At 44.6% G+C, this 20035-nt stretch overlaps 1 protein-coding gene and 2 long non-coding RNA genes across 3 annotated transcripts in view; 1 reads left to right on the top strand and 2 right to left on the bottom strand.

Annotated features, from left to right (window-relative positions):
* Positions 1-3138, top strand: part of LOC109528925 (uncharacterized) — a 5686-nt gene extending 2548 nt beyond the window's left edge. Inside the window, exons 2-3 of the long non-coding RNA XR_002170750.1 lie at positions 1319-1486; positions 2497-3138. This is a non-coding gene — a long non-coding RNA (uncharacterized LOC109528925). The remainder of the gene's footprint in view (positions 1-1318; positions 1487-2496) is intronic.
* A 354-nt stretch (positions 3139-3492) lies between these two features.
* Positions 3493-5709, bottom strand: LOC109528924 (uncharacterized). The gene is made up of 3 exons (XR_002170749.1): positions 5398-5709; positions 4688-4864; positions 3493-3589 (listed from the first exon to the last, which is right to left on the bottom strand). It is a non-coding gene; the product is annotated as an uncharacterized LOC109528924 (long non-coding RNA).
* A 2134-nt stretch (positions 5710-7843) lies between these two features.
* Positions 7844-19481, bottom strand: LOC109528928 (heparan sulfate glucosamine 3-O-sulfotransferase 3B1-like). The gene is made up of 2 exons (XM_019891996.1): positions 18304-19481; positions 7844-8309 (listed from the first exon to the last, which is right to left on the bottom strand). Exons 1-2 carry the CDS (start codon positions 18801-18803, stop codon positions 7844-7846), a joined length of 966 nt encoding a protein of 321 aa, XP_019747555.1. The 5' UTR covers positions 18804-19481.
* Between the last annotated feature and the right edge of the window lie 554 nt (positions 19482-20035).

Here is a 20035-nt window from a genome sequence, read left to right as displayed (position 1 = left end):
AATGGCGAAAGCTTGAACAATTTACCATTGTGAAAAAAATTCTCCCGGGCTCCCTTTCTTGTCATACAGTGAGAAAAACCATTCCACAATGCGGGAATTAAAGGGGCTAGTCGTGTGTTTTTATGCATTTTTTTTTTTTTTTTTTTATGATTGTCACTAATGTGGAGGGATAAGATGGCTAGCGTAGCAACAAGGCCATTACTGTGATTTGGCAACACCTACTCGGCTTTTGTAAACTACTGTAGCTCCTCCCTGTTGGTAGCCATGTTAGTGTGAGCAGTGCACATCAGCGGGTAAGTGCTTTGAACTGCGGAAGCTGCTTAAAAAATAAATAAAGTGAAAAATCTAAACTGTGAAAAAAAAATACTTTGAGCAGGGGAAACTGTGCCCATAAAAACTTTTTTATAAAAAAAATCTAATAAATAATTGAGAAAAATAATGAATCAAAAACATCACAACAACCAATTGTCTCCACACAAAAATGGCGGCCTTGCTTGACCAGGTGTTTTTGCTTTCACCTGATCCATTTATTCCTCCCTTCATGTGGCAGACGTCGGCGCGATCTCTCTCCTGCCTGAATCATTGATGAACGCTCAGGCCGCCGGCGTAATCCCGACCGACACTAAAAGTCTGTCTAGATTTAGCGTCATCAAATTTTCATCGGTAAAAGCGCGGCAGCAGAGCTCCGACTCTTTCCTCTCGGAGGTGCACTCTGGCTTTTACCCAAATTCTGCTCTGCTCATCCACTGTATGGAGCTTCGCTAGCGAAAGGGGAAGCGGCCAAAATATTGGAAACAGCTGTCATGATGATATTCTATTCTCATAAGATTACACCTTTTTCTTCAAGAAAATAGTATGACTGCAGCATGCGCACAAAGATTGTTGGTGACATTTTATTCTCCTGATTTTTTTTTTTTTTGTCAAAAGATTGACTTTCTTTCCTTGGAAACATAATCAAAAACAAAAATCACCTTTTGAAAGATTTTGACTTATTTCCCCAAAATAAATAGAATCAGTCAGACTTTTTCTTGCAAGATTTTTTATTTGATTCTTTCCTCAAATAAATTCTGACTCTTCTCGTGATTTTGTGCCTTTTTCGGGATTTTTTTCCCCCTATTTTCATGAGTACTTTGTTCGAAAGTATATGACTATTTCTGAGAAAAACATCGCATTTTATTGTAAGATTAGGATTTAACTCAGCGTTGACTTTATTCTTGTGAGATTACTTTTTAAAACTATGATTACTATTTGAATTTTGTATTTTGTACAGAAAAATTTGACGATTCTGCATAGCATCGCTTTTTTTTTGTCTTTTCAGGAGCTTGAGGAAACATTAGATGAAGGCGAACGGTCGCCAGCTCTAAGAGGCTAATAACACAAGGTCTCTTATCAGGCAGACCATTAATTGGCTGGCGGGGTGCAACTTGTCACCATCAAAGGAATGGCGCGGCGGGAGCGACGGGCAGATAACCCCGCCGACAGGGAGGTAATATTTCTAATTACCACCCACTTGTGCCGCTGTTACTTCCATTTTGTTCTCCACAATCCCATCCCCTCCCCCCCGGGCACTCAAGCTAATGGACAGAATACGGTCGAGTCGCACTGCCGATCCCCTCGTCCTCTTTCCAGCACTTTATGCCTAAATTCTACTTCTTCCGTTTTCCCTTCTTCCGCCAGCCGCTCTCTTTGCTGAGAGGGATGTTGGGTGGCAGCCTCTTCTCGGCCAGTTACACCTTGTAAGAGCGCCGCGCCATAAAATATGCATGACGCCACATTTTCATGCAACCCGCTGACTCCTAGTTAAGTGGAGGAAAAAAATAAAATGGAAAGCGCACTTTTCAACCTAGCAGGTGGTAACGGCAGGTTTAAGGAAATGGCAGAGGCACTTATTGGAATAAAATAAAATGAAAATTTGCACACCAACTATTCGCCCGTTGGCATGAAATCAAATCTCATTCGAAAACGAACCTGAAGACAAGGCGTGATGCAAAATCCTCATCTACCTGAGGACTTTTCCTTCTCAGATTGCTCTCGTAGTGTTAGCATCTTAGGATTTATCAATTCACATTGGAAATACTGTGTACTATGGTACCCGAATACTGGCTATGAAGTGAAATTCTTGCTAATTTGTCCCATTCATTCTCTTCGCTAAGATACCAAGCTGTTAGCATGTTAGCATTTTATCTCGAGTGAGAACATAAAAACCCATTCAACCTGCCTGAGCACTTTCCTCTACTGGGGCTGCCATTAAGCGGCGTTTACGTCCCAACCGTCAGCAAGATAGCATTTTATCAGTTCTCTTTGTATTCCAGTCGCCTTCCCGCTACATGTTAGCATACCAACTTGCTAATTGGGTCGAACGTGAACATCTGGAGTAAACATGCGAGTAAAAATCAGACTTGGCGGATGGTAGCGTCAGACTCCACGACAATGCTCACATAGCACTCTACTAGCCCGGCAAGAGAGTTTTACTCCTCTTTCTCTTTCCGATCCAAGATGAAATTGCCGCCATCCATCTGCAGCTATGGCGGCCTGCGGCGGACCCTATGATTCCCCACGATGATAACAGTGGCCCGATGCTCTCGCCGTGTGCATTATTGATGGTCACACGCCGCCACCATTTTAAGGCCTCAGCGGGGGAGCGTTCCAGATAGCGAGCGCCACGGATCAAGTCCATCAAGGAACATTTAAAGCGGCACAAGCATGTAAACAAACACACCCGAGGATTGCGTGGGAACGATTGTTGACACACTTTTATGGAAGCGGGCGTGCTATTATCAAACGATGCTCTTTTTTTTATCGTCACGTTTGACGCTTTTGTACAATCGATTTGTCAACAGCAGTGGCGGTTGTCAGCAGCTGCACTGCAACGAACATCTGTCCTGCTTTTTAAGCGTATTCTCTTTCATCCACGGCAAGTGCACCTGTCGGCCACCTTGAGCATAAAAGCGGGGTTGTTGTGAAGACGAGGAGGGTCGCACATGTGTGAAAATAGTCACGTGCGTTAAGTGTAAGCATATGGATCTTTTCTATCTGCAAAAACACACACCATGTTTGTTTCTCAGACGAAAGGTTAAGCATCAAGGGTACAAAACTAGAGGCTTGGAGGGTACTCAAAGGTAGCTTGTACCTTTTCCAGGTCCGTAAGGGTGCAGGTATGTTTGCTGGTGTAAGAGATTAGAGGATACTGTACCATTCAAGAACACTAAAAATGTCAAATTACTGAGTTTACACAATCAGAAATAGGATTATGACAGAAGTCTATTCTTGTCCTTCCAAGTTCCAAACCTGACGAAATAATGGACCCCAAGGTAAGAGTTTGAACTTTCTTTTTTAAAACACACAAAATCAGGAGTCAATTTTTGTCCTTGAAGGTGCAAACTACACTTGGGTACTACATAGGACTCCGACATAACCTTTCAGGTGTGTTACCAGATTGTAAAAGGGTACAACAGCAAAAGACACAAATTGAGATTGAAACAGTTACCTTGATTTGAGATTCCAACGTATCTTTTCCCCGGTTGAAAGGGTTCAGGTCAGGGGCGGAGCTACGCGGCCACCCCTTGGCATTCTCTGGCCATCCCTGCACCTAGGAAAAGATTTTGAGAGCTCTTATTTTTCTGCTTCTTTCACATGGAGTCAGTATTCTGAGACGCCTTGATACTCTGCCACAATACAAAGCAACGGAAAAGAAAGGCATGATAACTTGACGGGCATTGTTCTGGATGTTGACCGTTTTGTAATCTAGCCGAGCTCGCGTGCGTAGCGTCGGCTGGCTCTGCTCGTCTTCAAGAAAAGTGAGCGCAGACGACTAAATTATTAAAGCCCCCCGCTATCCCACTCCCACCCAACAACTGCCCCTCACCCTTCAGCCCTACTGCCATGTTTCCCCGCCATGACGACAAGTGGATGTTGTGCAATTTTGCGGGGCAGCAGCTTGAAGCTAATGCGATCAAACGCGCCACATAGCGAGCCGCTCCGGAGGGACGTGAGGGTTGGGAGTGGGGGTGGCTGACTCGTGAATCGGTGGGCTTGCGTGCCAAGCGCTGCCAGGTCTTCCGTTCCCGTTCTTAAAGCGGCTGTATCCATAACAGGCCTGGAGGCATGCCGGATGACGGCGCGTCGTCACCTGCCGACGCTACACTTTGTCATTGTGCGCAGCCACCATGATTTTTTTTTTGTTTGTTTGTTTGTTTTGATTGTGAAAATGGTTTCCCGCCATCACCTGGCGGCGTGCCGAGGCCCCGTCAGTTGCCATATCACCTCGAATCAAACAGCGGGTTGCTTGGGTTGGCTAGCGGTTAGCACAGGTGCAAGTCAAAGGCTTCCTGTTTGTCTTCCTCGTGTCTTTCAGCGCTGCAGCTGAGCAATTATCTGAACTTGTACACATCCATGATGGTTTCTGACAATAGGGTTACCACACCCCCGCACTCACTCGGTTTCAAGCCTGGGTTATCATTTCAAGACAAGGGTTTAAAGTTAGATTTAAAATTAGGTTTGCGAGACTGGATAAGAGTTTCAAACAGTGGTTACCCTTTAGAATGAGCTCTGTTTTAACAACTCCTGAATGGTTATTCTCGTTCGTGTGCAGAGGCATTTGTGAAGCTTGTTAACAAAACAGGTGAGCTGCTGCTGCTGCTGTGTCTCATTATGGAAACATTGGCGACTTTGAAAAGAAAATAATTACCAAACAGTTGCGGGGCATCTGAAGCCATCTGCGCCGCTTCCGTCACGGCCCTGCCACACCAGATCAGAACAGGAAGTATCAATCCACCAATCCATTTTCTGTTCGTCTTATCCTCATTCGGGTCACGGTGAGCAAGTGGCCATCCCAGCTGACGTTGGGCGAGAGGCGGGGAACACCCTGAACAAGTTGCCAATCAATCCCAGGCACAGAAAGAAGCATTTAAACACATACAGCCACACCTAAGGTCAATTGAGAATCTTCACTACACCGACGCATGTATGTTTTTGGAATGCAGAAGGAAGCCAGAGCACCGGGATAAAGCCCACATAAGCACAGAGTGAATATGCAAAATACAGCCAGAATTGGAACCTTGAACCTCGTCGTGTGGGGAGTCACACGTGCTAACCATTTATATGAATACATGAAATGAAATAAAATAACAACAAGGAAGTAATATGCATCACACTGAAAAGCAAACATATACTCCGTGTCACAGGGGTGGGCTAACGTTTGTGCTCAAAGTTTTATGAATGAAATGCATGACGTCAAATGAATTTACATGTTATCAATGCATGCAGTAATCACACCTTGCACAATTGCTTCAGATAATCCATGCTGAACGTGAATTGGATGTAAAATATCTGAAGTATTTTTATGACAAGAAATAATTATTTCTTGGGATAAACTAAGGGAAAATACAAACATTTTACCTTGGTTGCGCAAAGCTGACTTCATTTTGTGAAAGAAAACTAAAAGAAGTGGTCCTTAGCCGTCCCCGGTTGACGAGACGTCAAAACAAACAAAACGTCATCGACGGTGGTGGGATCATTGCACGTTTCCCTCCAAATGACCGCCCTGCATTTCTCCTTATCGACATGCCTCCGCGGCGCGCATTAACGTTCATTTCTCAAAACCAAAAATAAACGAATAAACTCGTCAAAATTGCAACGTTTGCAGATAACGTTTCCCACTGTCACCGGGTTTCGTCCTAAGCCCCGCCCACATTTGATTGCAATGACACCTGTGACGCGGGGCTTGCGGACGCAGGTCGCTCTCCAGCTTTTCAAAATTAGTTCGTGTAGAAGGGACATATTGCTACGATGAAATGTTAGTGTTTATAAACCAACAAATATAAAAAACGAACTGCACACGTATCATGCACTGCAAAGGTCCCCCCCCCCCACCCCGAAGTTTGGAAACGTATTCAAATACCGATAATGCATAAATGGGAATGTCCTGAATTTTTGGGAGGACTATTTTGTCCAAAAAATAAAATTGCCTTGCAATTGGCTGGCAACCAGTTCAGGGTGACACCCACCAACTGCCCGAAGACAGCTGGGATCCGCCCCCAACCCCCCACCACCACCACCCTGCGACCCTTGCGAAGATAAAGCGGATCAGAAGATGGATGGTATACTATATCATTCTATATCTGTGTATGCAGCAGTACGCAGAAGTATGAAATGGTATCCTCATTTTGTGGATCCAGGTCAAAGAGACACAGTAGAACAGTTTGGTAAAATATATACTTATTTATTTCTTCATACAAAGAAATATTATGAATGTTTAGTATTTAATTGTCTAGAAACAGCCGTTGCATTTTGCTCTTTGCATGGCGTGTCAAATTCACACACACCAAAGAAAATTGTCTTTCGAGCCTCCGTGTCACACGTGTTGTAAGACAAACAAACAAGTCAGGTTGAATAAAACTCAACCACATAAAAACAATGCAGCTGCAGGGTCACTTTTTAATCTCGTTTCGCACGATTGCGGCGGTCCCGTTTCGACCCTCTCCCTCAAAAAACGTCAGTCTTTCGACGCAGAACATGGCAGTTGTAAATGCTTCTTCAAACATTGCACCTTGGACACAAGATGTGAACACACGAGTTTGAATCCTGGAAAAAAAAAGGAGCAACTAAACAGACAACAAGCAGCTGACAGGAGTGGAATTGTATAAATTTAAGAGGCACAACATCAGAGCATTTTTTTTTTGTTTTTTTTTGCTACATTCAGGCCTCACGTTTTGTTACGCAACGTCTGTTCATGTACAGTCAGACAAAAAGCGCAACGACAACGGTGCGCAATCTCCCTCCTTGCATATCAACGATTCAAGTAGAAAACAAACAAGAAAAAGCAAAAAAAAAGAAAAAAAATAATAAGGTGGTGGGATATGTGTAAATGTGATTTGATTTGGGGCAAATGTTGAGTAGACATCATGAGATGCATGAAGGGTTTTTTAATAAGGCATAAAACATGACAGCTGAATGCTAAAACAATTGGGGGGGGGGCACAAGTGATTCTGTGCTGGTTGAGTCGAAGCATTTGTGGCCAAAGCCAAACAATGGCAGGGTTTTTATTTTATTTCTGGACCTGAATTTGCCACCTCCGATCGACAGTCGCGGTACGACCAACAATAGCGGCAGCTATAGTACTAGCAATAGTAACAAAAGTTGCAGTCCGAACAACAGTCTGAAAACTAGCCGTTAGAATAATAATAGCGGTACTATTGTTAGTAGCTTTACAAGTGATACTCGTCAAGTAGTATCATGCTAGCGATTGAAAGGGTAAAAGTGATACTATCGATAGTAGCAAAACTAGCATCACCAATGGAAGTTTTATCTTTGATCGTGTTTCCCGTGACGCTATCGCTCGTCACACTATTAGCAATTGTCATCATATCAGCACTAGCGTTAGTTGGGATAGTAGTGATTCCAATGATAGTCAGGAAACCTCTCTGAGCACTTTGTACTTGTAGTTTGGTGCTTTTTAATTGAGCTCTGTTGTCAATGCATCGATGATTCTGGTTTTATCAACGGAAAACCAGTGCAGGACCGCGCGGGCCGGAATCACTTGCCAAACGGACAAGAGGAATGTTCATTACCAAACTAAAGCAAAACAGGAAATGTATGAGCCGAATATTATGAAGAAATATGGTTAGGCAGCTTAGTGAATTAATTCCTTAAAAATAAAAATAAATTATTATAAAATAGATTTCTGTACATTTTACATATATATATATACTGTATAGCAATATCTCCACATGTTGCCATTCAATTACCAGGGATCTGACAATAATAATAATAATAATGATAATAGTCATAATATTAATAATAATTAAAAAAATACAGATGAAGTCCCCCCCCCCTCCCACCCACATCACTTCTTTAGGCACGGGAACCCCTTGGTCTGGTTGAAGTAGAAATGTTTGTCGGTGATGATGCGCTTGAGGCCCAGGAAGTCCTGCACGCGTCCCAGCTCGCCGGCCGGGTCGCTGATGAGCCGCTCGCCGCTCACAAACAGGATCTGCTCCATGGGGAAGTACTGCAGCCAGTTGTCCAGGTGCTTGGCGTAGATGCCGATCTGGATGGCGCTCCACGACGTGTCGATGAGGCCCGTAGTCCTGTTCTTGAAGGTGAGGCTCTCGAAGGACGGAATGTCGGGCTTCTTGGACAGCGTCTGAGTGTAGTCCGAGATGGCCCGGGTGACCGGGTCCCGCACCACCACGATCAACTTGGTATCCCGCGACATGGCCGAGATTCGGGCGGGCGCTTCTTTGGTCACGAAGTAGCTGGGGGTCTTCTCCATGGTGATCTGGCCTTCCAGGGTCTTGGGCATCAGATCCCTGCCGAGACGAGAGACGAGAGTTTAGCTATGTTGTGGCATGTAATCGGGTAGATGGAGTCGGTTTGTGATCAATGACTCACAGAGTCCCACTTAGTCTCATTGGAGAAGTCAAGAAGCAATTAGTTGTTACGTTAAACCGATTAGCTCGCTGCATTAGCATGATCACTCACTCTCTGTGTCAAGATTGACCACGGAATTTACGACCGCAAACACAAAGAAGTTCTGTTAACCGTGAAGGGTGGGAGGCTTCTACCGCTAACCTCTACCTGACATTATTGTTTGGCTTTGGCGGGGGGTGCCTGTGCTTGAAGGTGAGTGACATCAATAGAAAGGTTTGACAACAGGAAAGAAAACAATGGTGGGAAGAGATAACCAAGTACCTCGGGCAGAACCCTCGGAGATAAAAGTCCAGTAAGGCTCATCACATTGCCTCCATTGGGACAGAGAGATGAGAGAAAGTCCGATATTTCATCATTATTAAAAGGTTGAAGGTAATTAAAATCAAAGCACGCCTTTCCCAGACGAGCGACATATTTCGTTCCGTGAAGCCGTTGAGCGAAGACCATACTTTTCTGTGTAATAAACGACGCAGAAACCATAAAAAGTCATTCTTCGTCGAGACTGGAGACATGATCATATTTCAGAAATGATGAGCAGCCATTAAAGCGACAGCGCAATTGGCTCAGAGTAGCTCCATATTTCGTCTCGTGATTGGGTCTGAGACCGCTATTAGGTGCGATAAAACCAACAGAAACCAAAATAACTCACTCACTCAAAACTACCGAAATTATAAATATTTCAGAATGGATCTAGATGAAACTATGATCAAACAATGACATGAAAACTATGAGGAAAAAAAATTTTCTTTCATGGAATTTTTTTTTTGTGAATAATTTTGCGCATTCATGCTTTCTGAAAAAAAATGCTTACATTGTATTTTCAGAAAAAAAAAAATACATCGAAAAAGCAAATTTAATCCTACTCGATGGCGCAGACATTTGGGTTAGCGATTATGCTGATCCGAGCGGCACGAATCCCTCAAAGCCTTTGCGATCACAGGACCGCCAAAGAACAGGACGCTTGGATAGCGAAACGGTAAGGAAAAAAAGAAAAAAAAAAAAGCGCCAAATTCCTCAAGAAGAGGCCCCTTGCTTAAAAAAAAAAATCTTCACCTCTGACTTTAGTGTGTTGCCAGAAAAGTGGAAAAAGAGAGCGGGTGGAGTTTGGCTCTTGGGGAAAACAATGCCCATTCTCCTCCCTTGTGATTTATGAGCTGATGCTCTTAAAAGATGCTGTCAGCAAGCTCTTGTGTTCCTCGACCGCCTTTTCAAAGCGGTCCCATTGTACGTTTGCGGCCAAAAAAAAAGGTCCGAGGCACGCACAAGAGGCGCTTATCGAGGGCCCCGGAGAAACTTTTCAAGGGATGCGCTTCAAGTGGAACATGCGAAAACATCCCGTCGTCAAAAACATCGTTGCTGATGAGAAACCAAAAGACCCCTTTTCTCTTTTGGGAATGCCTAGGCTGTTGTCACATGACGCCATCAAACGGAGGTCGGCCGCCCACCACCCTGCACCCCCCCCCTCCGCTACCACCCACCAGTTCCCAGCTGAGATAAACACAGAGGAAGTGGGTTATTTCTGTCTGATGTGTCCCGTCTTCCTCCTGTCGCGTTTGATTGGACGATAATGGCCCACCGCAGGCCGGTTTCTGTTTGATACAATAGGTTGTCGCTTGGGTTGGAGATGCTGAATGCATTTGAATGTCAAATCGTGGAGGGTTTGTTGGATTTGAATGCAAGCAAAGCAAGCGGGCGGGTTTGTGTAGCCTCAAAAAAAAAAAAAAAAAAAAGGCAGGGAGGAGGATACTTTGTCTTGTTTCTTTTTTTTTTTTTTCGAGACCACACTTGAATTCAAATTAAAACCAAGACCATTCGCGCCATCGACTGAGCAACTTGAGGGCCACGTTTCTGACCTTTGCGGAAAAGGTAACAACTGATAAAAGTGTTCAAATTAAGCGATAGATAGCATACGAGCTACAAACTGCATTTTGTCCTCGAGTACAAATCCGTCGAGTGAGAGCTGTGCTATTAAATCTGACGACTGCGCCAAATCAGGAGTGCACCTGAATTCACCCAATTAAAAAAAATGACGGCCACTCAAGGGAAAAAAAAAACGGCCTCGCGCCCCACAAGCACCATCAACACTTGAGTGGGATCCAAAAGCCACTCGAGCGCCACTCTACATTCATCCGCCACCTCCATTGATCCCCGAGATTTTCCCGACAGGCTCCGTAGGTCCGACGGCAAAGTGACATCTCTCAAGAGGGGGGAAAGGAGGAAACAAGCACTGAAAGGCTCCCTTTCTTCTCCAGAGAGCCTCTCGTCCTGATCCAGATCCTTCACATGATCTGACCTTTGCGGAAAAGGTAACAACTGATAAAAGTGTTCAAATTAAGCGATAGATAGCATACGAGCTACAAACTGCATTTTGTCCTCGAGTACAAATCCGTCGAGTGAGAGCTGTGCTATTAAATCTGACGACTGCGCCAAATCAGGAGTGCACCTGAATTCACCCAATTAAAAAAAATGACGACCACTCAAGGGAAAAAAAAAACGGCCTCGCGCCCCACAAGCACCATCAACACTTGAGTGGGATCCAAAAGCCACTCGAGCGCCACTCTACATTCATCCGCCACCTCCATTGATCCCCGAGATTTTCCCGACAGGCTCCGTAGGTCCGACGGCAAAGTGACATCTCTCAAGAGGGGGGAAAGGAGGAAACAAGCACTGAAAGGCTCCCTTTCTTCTCCAGAGAGCCTCTCGTCCTGATCCAGATCCTTCACATGAGCATCAAGTGGGAGACACAAAGATTTTTTTTTTTTGTTCCTTTAAAGGATCCAATAAGTATCTTTAACGCCACTTGATTGTTCACATCAAACATCCCCGCACATGTGCTAATGTTTGAAACGACCCCGCTCGCCGCACTTCGAGTCGCCGGCGTTCGTATGAGGAAGCTTTATGGTGCGCATTTCGTCATCGGAACGCTGCCGCTGAGGGTTTTCTGCTGTATATTTTATAAAGTGGCACTTAAGCACAAACAGAAGCCAGACGTCGTGAAATAAAAGTCCGCGGCGACACGGAGTTTAACCGCGGAGTGCGGCGTCGCTCGTAAATCCAAAGCGTAGGAGACCGACGCGCTTTTGGAGTCGCGCCCGATGCATAGCTACAAATGTCAATTCCCTCATAAATTGCATTCGAATCAAAATGACAAAGAAGGAGGATGTGTAAGGCGACCCCTTGATATCATCCAAATGTTCGGACCGGGCTAACTTAAAGCTCAAACTTTGAGGCCCTGCAATGACATCTTTGCCGTGTCACTGTTTTTCTAGCTTGGTCGAAAAAAAAAAAAAAAACATTTTGCAAACAATCAAATCTGTGGCTGAGTGATGTAAAATGACACTTCCAAGGCCAGCTGCATATATTGTCCTTCGACCGAGTTGGAATCCGTTGGGCTCTGCCATGAAATGTGATCACACCGACAGGAACCATAAATACTCTCCAAAACAATATTTCACAATTAATAAATGTTATTAAGGGAAAACGTGATAGCACACGTCGTGCATCAGCTGCTCATTGTGTCCTTTGACTGCATCGGAATCCATTGAGGGAGGGGCTCGGCTATAGCGTGATCCAACTCAATGGCTGAGGCGGAACGCTTTATCGGAATGTACGTCGGCAAGAAAGCAGGATTTCCCCCTTCACGCCGACACGCCGTCTCCGCCGATCCGCTTGATAAATGCAGCTTCGAAAACGGTGCCACTGTGTCACAGCAGCCTGGGAACGCACTGACCCTCCACTCCAACCCGAACCCGAGTCGACCCTGACCGCTGCAACCCGTCCCCATCCATCATCAGGCTGTTGAACGAGGGGGGAAAAAAAAAAACGATAGAAAGGAAAAGGCGCTTCGAGTCCACACCGTGTCTTGGAGGCAACATCAGAAAGTAGTGAAGCCATAAATAAAGAGCAGAGATGATTGTGGTTGCTGTTGCGGTCCACTTGTGACAAGCTCAAATGATTCAATTCCATAAGTAGCCATCATGCGTCCTGCTTAAAGCAGAAGGCAGGAGCGCCTTGGAGCTCGTAACCGCGGCGGCCCACAATTACGCAGCGCTAACGAGACCGTGGCCAAGCTAGCGGCGTGTGCGACGCATGAACCCGGGGAGCGGTCGCTCGCTTGCATTTTGGAGGATTGGTTTTTTTTTTTTTTTTTTTTGAATCTTTGAAAAGATAAAAGACTTTCGAGATGCTACCAGAGGCTTATTAAGGCTGTGACATTAATACGAAAAAAAGCAAAGCGCTGTGAATTCTTTCCCGATGCGCTACATCAAAGCCATGAGATAGGCGGGACAGCGGCTCTGTGCTATGCCTAAGACATGGAGCAAAGCCAACCAGGCAACCCTCCACATTCAAAAGGTAGTATCAGAAGCGTGCAGGACAGATAAGTAACTTAATTATGTAACACGCAAGACACAATGAGGGTGACGAAGTAAAGCAGGAAATTTTCTGCCTTTGGATGTTAAAAAAAAATCCTTATCGGTCAACTTAGTGCTCGACGGCGTCAGTGGAGTCATTGAAGCGTTTTGACTGCGGGATGCGCTGTCGCTGTGAAAATTTCACAGGGTCTCTGCGTGAAAGCGGCAGCTGACTATCAGCTTTGGGGTTTTTTTTGTTTTTTGTTTTTTTGGCAGGCTGTTAGCTCTCAGCGGATGCGACAAAATCAGCGAGCTGTGCAAAGGAGCTGCAGGTGAAGAGTCAGTGTGTGTGTGTGTGTGTGTGTGTGTGCGCGTGTGCGTCTGTGAGCGTTTCCTGACAGCTGACATGCACCATGAGACACGTGAAGCCTTGATCTCGCTGCAGCAAAGATGAATAAAAGATGAAAAAGCACATGCCACCTCAATACCCCCTCCCCACACATACACTCACAGAAACAGACACAGGAAGTGTGTGTAGGGGTAGATGCTGAGGAGGGGGCGGGCTGTTTTGTTTTGCATCACCCATAACTGGCGGTGAAAACTCGGTGAGAAGTTTTCCCACAGATGTCTATTACCGAGTATCCTTTTAACTGCGCTAATTAACCTAGCGACAATCACAACAAGCAAACGTACATAAAAACTGCTTTTCAAAAGCTCAAAGCAACAGTCAACACACCTGATGATGATGCATCTCGGCAAATTTTCAAAAGAAGAAAAAACAAAACATGGTAGACATTGTATCGTACTAATTAATACAGTATTTTTTCTGCCATGGTCAACTGGGCAATGTTGGTTGCTTTGCTCATCCATCCCCGCTTTTTTGGAGTCCTTCTCTCACATTTTGATTTGCTTTTTTAGAATCCCTGCTGGACATCAGGTTCTTCTCAGAGATCCGTTTGGATGTGGAAAACACATAAGATTATTTTTGACTCACTTTAAAAAAAAAAAAAAAAAAAGTACAGTGGCCATGGATGGTCAAAAAGGCAAAAACGTGCAATCAAATCTCTGGATTTCTGGTGTGACCCACTCAGGAAGTCAGCGTCTCTTCAATGAATTTTACTAAATGTCATTTTTAGACATGGCCAACAGCTGGTTCAAAATCAGGGAAGTTGCTGATGGTGACATGAACCCAGTTGTCTCAGCATACAGGGAAGAGCACATATTTGAGGGAGTCCACGCGGACATCGACGAGCAACTCGGGGGCTTCTAATGAGCTCTGCGTTTCTCCTGCCAGGCTAATGGAAACCTCAGGAGACCCGAACCATGTGTCTCCCGGAGGCGCTCGCACTTCTCCCTCAGTCTAATGGCCACCTCTGGGACTTCATACCTGGGACAAGAAGTGCGGCTTTACAGGTTGACTGTCATCACTTTCAACCCCCTTGTCATTTTTTTTTTGGGAGAAGGGGACCAAAACGGTTGCCGCCGCGCAGCAATAATAATTAATGTGCGTGCCATTAATATTAGCGAAGCCTCTGGGGGGGTGGGGGCGGGGGGAATCAGCAATTTAACGTGTGTTTATGTAACAGAGGTGAATGAAACGTTTACTAGGGGGTGGTGTGCACTGGCGTCTGAATTATCACCTCGTTAAAAATGAGACTAATTTGCAAGGGGGGGGGGCCACAGGGAGGGTTTGTGTTTTTATTGTGGATTGTGTATATAACAGCTGAAATGTTAATGTATTCAAGGCGTGTGTGTGTGTGTGTGTGTGTGTGTGTGTGTGTGTGTGTGTGTGTGTGTGCACGCAGTGGCCACATTGTTCCGATCGGTGTGGGCTCGGATGCTTGAAGGGGGGGGGGGGTCCCCCGTTTTTACAATTAACCACTTGTAATGGCAGCTTAGGCAGCAGGAGCAGGGCTGTGGGGGGGCATACATGCTGACCAAAAGGGGGGTTTAGGGGGCACACTTGTGGTCAGCGAGGCCTGCAGGGAGCGTCGCCTCACATTGGACGGGTCAAGCGTGACACACACACACTGGAGGACTGTGAATGAGTGTGTCCACACATTGAGGGGAAAGGAGTGTAAGTGTGTGTGTGTGTGTGTGTGTGTGTGTGTGTGTGTCGATTAGGGGGAGGGGACAACCTGTGGAACAATTCAACATAAAAGCCACTCATTTGGGGACTAAAGATGGACAGAGGCCCGTTCAGCCGAGTTGAGGATCTGCTGTTGGCGCCGCCGGAGATTCTGGAATTAGGAAGCCAACGGAAGGCCCTCATGGGACTTATCAAGCGGTTAAAACACTTCCAAACAGGGGAGCCCAATTATAAACGTGTGTCGCGCGTGTGTGTGTGGAGGCAGTATGGTCCCAAAGACAACGTGGCAATCGTAACATCCGCAACGGAAACAGAGGAACAGAGCAGTAAGACGATAAACGCTACGTAAAAAGTGTGGCTTATTGAGTGCAGTTGAAGGTTTGGAGAGTGTGAATCGGGCTGTGACATATTTAGGCGGCATGGTGGCGCGACTGCAATTTCACGATGCAAAGAGTACGAGAGTCCGTTTGGTGATTTGGAAAGATAAACGCAGATGCGTTTTGTCGATCGACACATCACCCGTTACATCCGGTGGTCAGATGGGCGACAGATTGCAGTGTGACCCCCGCACGCCCTCAAATCAGGCCCGGGCAATCGATCGCCGCAGAGCTATTCCGACGAAGGTTCCGCACCAACGGCGATGTAAACCTCTGTGTTGGCCAAACGGCGCCACCGCGGGAGGAAGCGCGACGGTTTGATGCTTTTTGCGAGACCGTGCAAAAAAAAGTTCACAAAAGGAGCAGGTGGCCTCTTTTTGGGGAGGGGACGTGAAAGGAAGGAAGGTCACAGGCGACGGTCATGGACGGGGGTCACCTGCCAGGAAACTTAAGCGCACCCCGCCGTGAACGAATAAAAGAGCGAGCAGCCATCCAGGACTGTCCCGGATGCGTCACGGAGGGACGGGAAAAGAGGAGCGGGGGAATTTGGGGACAAAAAAACTACCCACCAAGTCTGAAATCACAAGATCCTCCTCATCTTTGAAGCCAGCAGCGCTGAATAAGTATTTACAGGCATGCTGACGGAGGGAGGGGGGGGTGCTTATTTGCATAAATTTACCTATGAGAATATTGAATTGAATGCACACTGAAAGTATGCAAATTTGCAGACATCAGCTCCACACTGTACACACATGCCTGTTTAAAGTCACATCAATATGAAATATACTGATGTGTTATGACCCCGACTTTGTTGTCATTTATCCCAAGACTACTCGGGTTGCATTTGTGGAGTAAATCGGCTCTCGTGCAAGGTGGTCAGAAAATTAGGAACAGCTGCCAGGATTTGGTTATGCGACCGCAGAAAGTCACACACATTTATTGGGAGGCATTTATATTTACAAATGGACTTTTAGAACGATGCAAAATTATTTTCTGCGTTTTTTTTTCTTTCAACAAATGAAGATGGTTTCTTTATTTTTTTTTATTTCTTATCTCAAGACTGATCACGGCTACACACCTTACTCGTCCAAAAATAAGCTTTCAAATGACTCCTGTGACCTAACTACTTTTGCTTTATTTCTTATCATTTCGCTTGGCACTAACTTTGCTAGCTGCTAGCATGCTAATGATAACACACAGTGCAGGCCAGCCAACAGGTGCAAAGACAAAATGGAAACGGAGAACAAATGCAGTCTGGTTCACTCGCAGTTGATTAAGGTTTTTTTTTGTTTGTTTTTTTAATATGCAAGGGGGGCGTCTTTGTGCCTGAGCTCCCTGCCAGGAGGTGGGGGCAATGTGTTGCGGGAAAACACGTGAATGTGCCTTTTTTGTGTGGATGAATGAAAGTGCAACAGAAAATGCTAGCGCCACCTATTGATGGCTGTAAGGAGACAATTTAAACGACACCAATGATTGGATTTTTTTTTTTCCCTCTATCGTAAAAGAAAATAAACCATCCATCCTTTTTCAAGACCGTTCATCTTTATTCGGGTCTCGTGTGAGGTGTAGCCTATCAAAGCCATTTGGAGAAATCAATCAACCAAACATGCAGATTTTTTGTCATGCAATCTGCTTACTGGAGGACTACGGAAATCGATAAAAATTTCCATTCTGAGGATTTTTGGGCAACTTTAAATTGAACAAGAAATAACATTTTATTACGCTATAAAGAAAAGCAAGAAAAAAAAGTTCTAAATAGTAAAGAAAAGAAAGATTTCTGACTTCAGTCAGTGTTTGGTTCTAATTTCGGTGAAAATAAAAAGGAACACACACATAAAAGTTCAAAGGGAAAAAAATGAACCCCCCATCATCCATTCACATTGACTGCTAATTCCAATCAATTCAATCGATCTAAGTATTTAGATTGAAGTCCATATTTGTTACTTGATATCAAATTAAATACTTTTTTGAACCTTTGTCTTTTAAGCTCACAGAAAATAAATGATTGTCACCCCAAACAACAAATAAATAAGGAGACAAGACCTTTCAGATTGGTTCAGCACAATTGAGAAAAACATTTGTGGCATTAAATGAGTAACGTTGTAAAACAAAAACAAAAAAAAAGACTTTTAAACAAAAAGAGCTCATTTTTAAATTATGATTCTCATCAAGGACTCTTGGCATTGCCTTGCAGATGCACTTTTCCCTCCCTCAGCCAATTGAGATATTTGTCCTCAAACTAAAACATTTTTTGTGTTACAAGGACTCTTGGCATTGCCTTGCAGATGCACTTTTTGCTCCCTCAGCCAATTGAGATATTTCTGTCCTCAAACTAAAACAGTTTTTGTGTTGCAAACATTCAAATTGTCCATTTTTGGAGTATTTTGAAATTTTTAAACAAAATGCACAACATTCAAATTGTCCATTTTTGGAGTATTTTGAAAATTTTAAACGAAATGCACCGAACCGAGGCTGCTCTTTTCATTCAAACCAAACTCACAGCAACAAACGCAAGCGTTTGAACGAAATAAGCCACAGGAGCTGCAGTGTTGCACCGCGTCCAATAGAGATCAGTGCACGCTGCACATTTAATGGGAGATGTGCAAAAAAATGCATTTAAGTCGGTGCCACCGTGCTTCACTTGCATTAAAGACGCACTGAATTAATATTAAATAGTAAAATACTTAAAGTCCACAGACGAAAACGTGCCAAAATGATGCAATAAAACTGCAAAGGTGTACAGTATCCCAATCGATGACAAAGTGCTTCTTTTTGCAATGAAGGGTTAATGAAATCATGTTGAGCAGCAATAACAAACTCGTGAGGAAAACATCCCAGACATTAATGGCATAAACTGATGAAAAAAACGGTGCAAAAGTATACTGTACTACAACATGTGCCAAAGGGCTTCTTTTTGCACTTAAGTGTCATTAAATGTATTAATTAATAAAGTATGAAGGACGCTGGACTAGGGTGGGGAAATATATTTTTTTAATCTATAATATGATGCAAAGATGCGTCAAATAGGAATAATTTGCAGGGCGCGGGGTCTTACCTGTACCACTCCAGGCCGTTGTCGTAGTTGCGATCGAAAAAGTGCGGCTCGGCCCCTACAGCCCTGATGTCCGGGTGCACCCGCAGGAACTCGAGCAGCGCCCGGGTACCTCCCTTCTTCACCCCGATGATGATTGCCTGCGGCAGCTTCTTGCTCCCGGCGCCGTTGGAGAAGCTCGACATGGGGCTGGGCTCCGGGACCCGGGGTTCCGGCTCGTCGCTGAGCAGCAAGTCCCGGGATGCGGCTCCGCGGGCGGCCGCCGGCTCCTCGTAGTAGTCCACGTCCTCCCACCGGAGCCTGGAGAGCAAATCGGCACGCGCGGTCCTCTCGCCCGTCGCCGGAGCCCCATCCCGGTCCCGGGGCGAGTCCAGCAGCACTCCCGTGGAGCAGGGACCCACGCAGGAGTAGAGCACGAAGATCCAGATGAAGAGCATGATGCTGAGGACGAGCGCCTTCTTCTTGCGGCAACGCGGGCTGGGACGCGGCGGGCTATATTCCATAAGCCTCCCCGGTCACAGGCACGTCCCAACGGGGCATGTCGCCTCCGTCACTCCGGTAATCTCCGTTGACAATTCGTGTTCATGGCTCACCTGGAAACGTCTCAAACTTCGGCAACTTCAGTGTCGAACGAATGATTTACAGGAACAGATCCATCAGTGGAGGGTTATTTGGTGGGTTATTAATCATCTTTGTAACATAAAGGGGGAAATAAGAGTGGAAAAGTTGACGACCGGAGGTGTTTCTTGATGCCGACGCAGATTCACCTCACATCGGACTCAGCAGATACAGCGCGGAGCTTTATAAAGCAGCGGTAGAAATGATTGGCAGTTACGTAGGCCAATCACGGTGCTCTCTTAGAAAAACCACGCAGCCTTTTGTTGATAAAAACGAGCCAATTAGGAGAAAGAAGGCGTGGTTGAAATCGTTGGCTCCCAAAGTATGGGCATAGAAGAGTTTTATAGTTCGAAAAGGCTTTTTAAACTAATTTATTGAAAACAGTTCTTTAGAGCGCTCAGTAACAATCTCATAAGGCATATAAATGAAGGGTTAAAAAAATGTAAAGACGTTATGTCACGTTTGTCACATTGAAATAGTTCATTTTTAAACATGTCACCACAGTATTATTAACAAAATAAAATACCGGCAACTGCAGCATTTAATGAACGAACCGATTATTTATAATAACGTCACATTTCTTTCCCTCAATAAAATCGGAGCGCCACTTTAAAAACATTAAAAAATGTAAATACGTTTTCTGAGTATTTACACCAACAACAGTTGACAGATGTAGTAATAAACAATTAAACCCTTTTAATTTTTTTTGACTACTGAAAACATTTTCCTAATTTACTGGGTGGCTCATTATTTTAATTGTGTGTGAGTGCACCGAAAATGGAATAAATCAAACATTGAACAAGTTAAATATATTACTTTTATTGTTTATTTTCAGTTCAGGAAAGTGATTTTTTTTAAACTAAAATATTTATAATGAAGTTAGAAATTGTTTGTTTTATAGTTATAAATGAATCAAATGTTTATAGAGTGCCACTAAATTAAACAACCCAATATAAGTGAATGCATACTGTGTTCATACAAATACAAAAATTAAATACAATTAAAAGTTGCCATGTATTGTATCGTGCATGTATTGTTAAAACATCAACCTACACATGGAAATAAATGACAAGTATAACTGGCATCAATGTTTTTACCCATGTAAAACCTGATCCTG

Source organism: Hippocampus comes, unplaced genomic scaffold (assembly GCF_001891065.2).
Source record: "Hippocampus comes isolate QL1 unplaced genomic scaffold, H_comes_QL1_v1.1 scaffold953, whole genome shotgun sequence".
NCBI lineage: Eukaryota > Metazoa > Chordata > Actinopteri > Syngnathiformes > Syngnathidae > Hippocampus > Hippocampus comes.
This window is presented reverse-complemented; position numbering and strand designations above follow the sequence as displayed.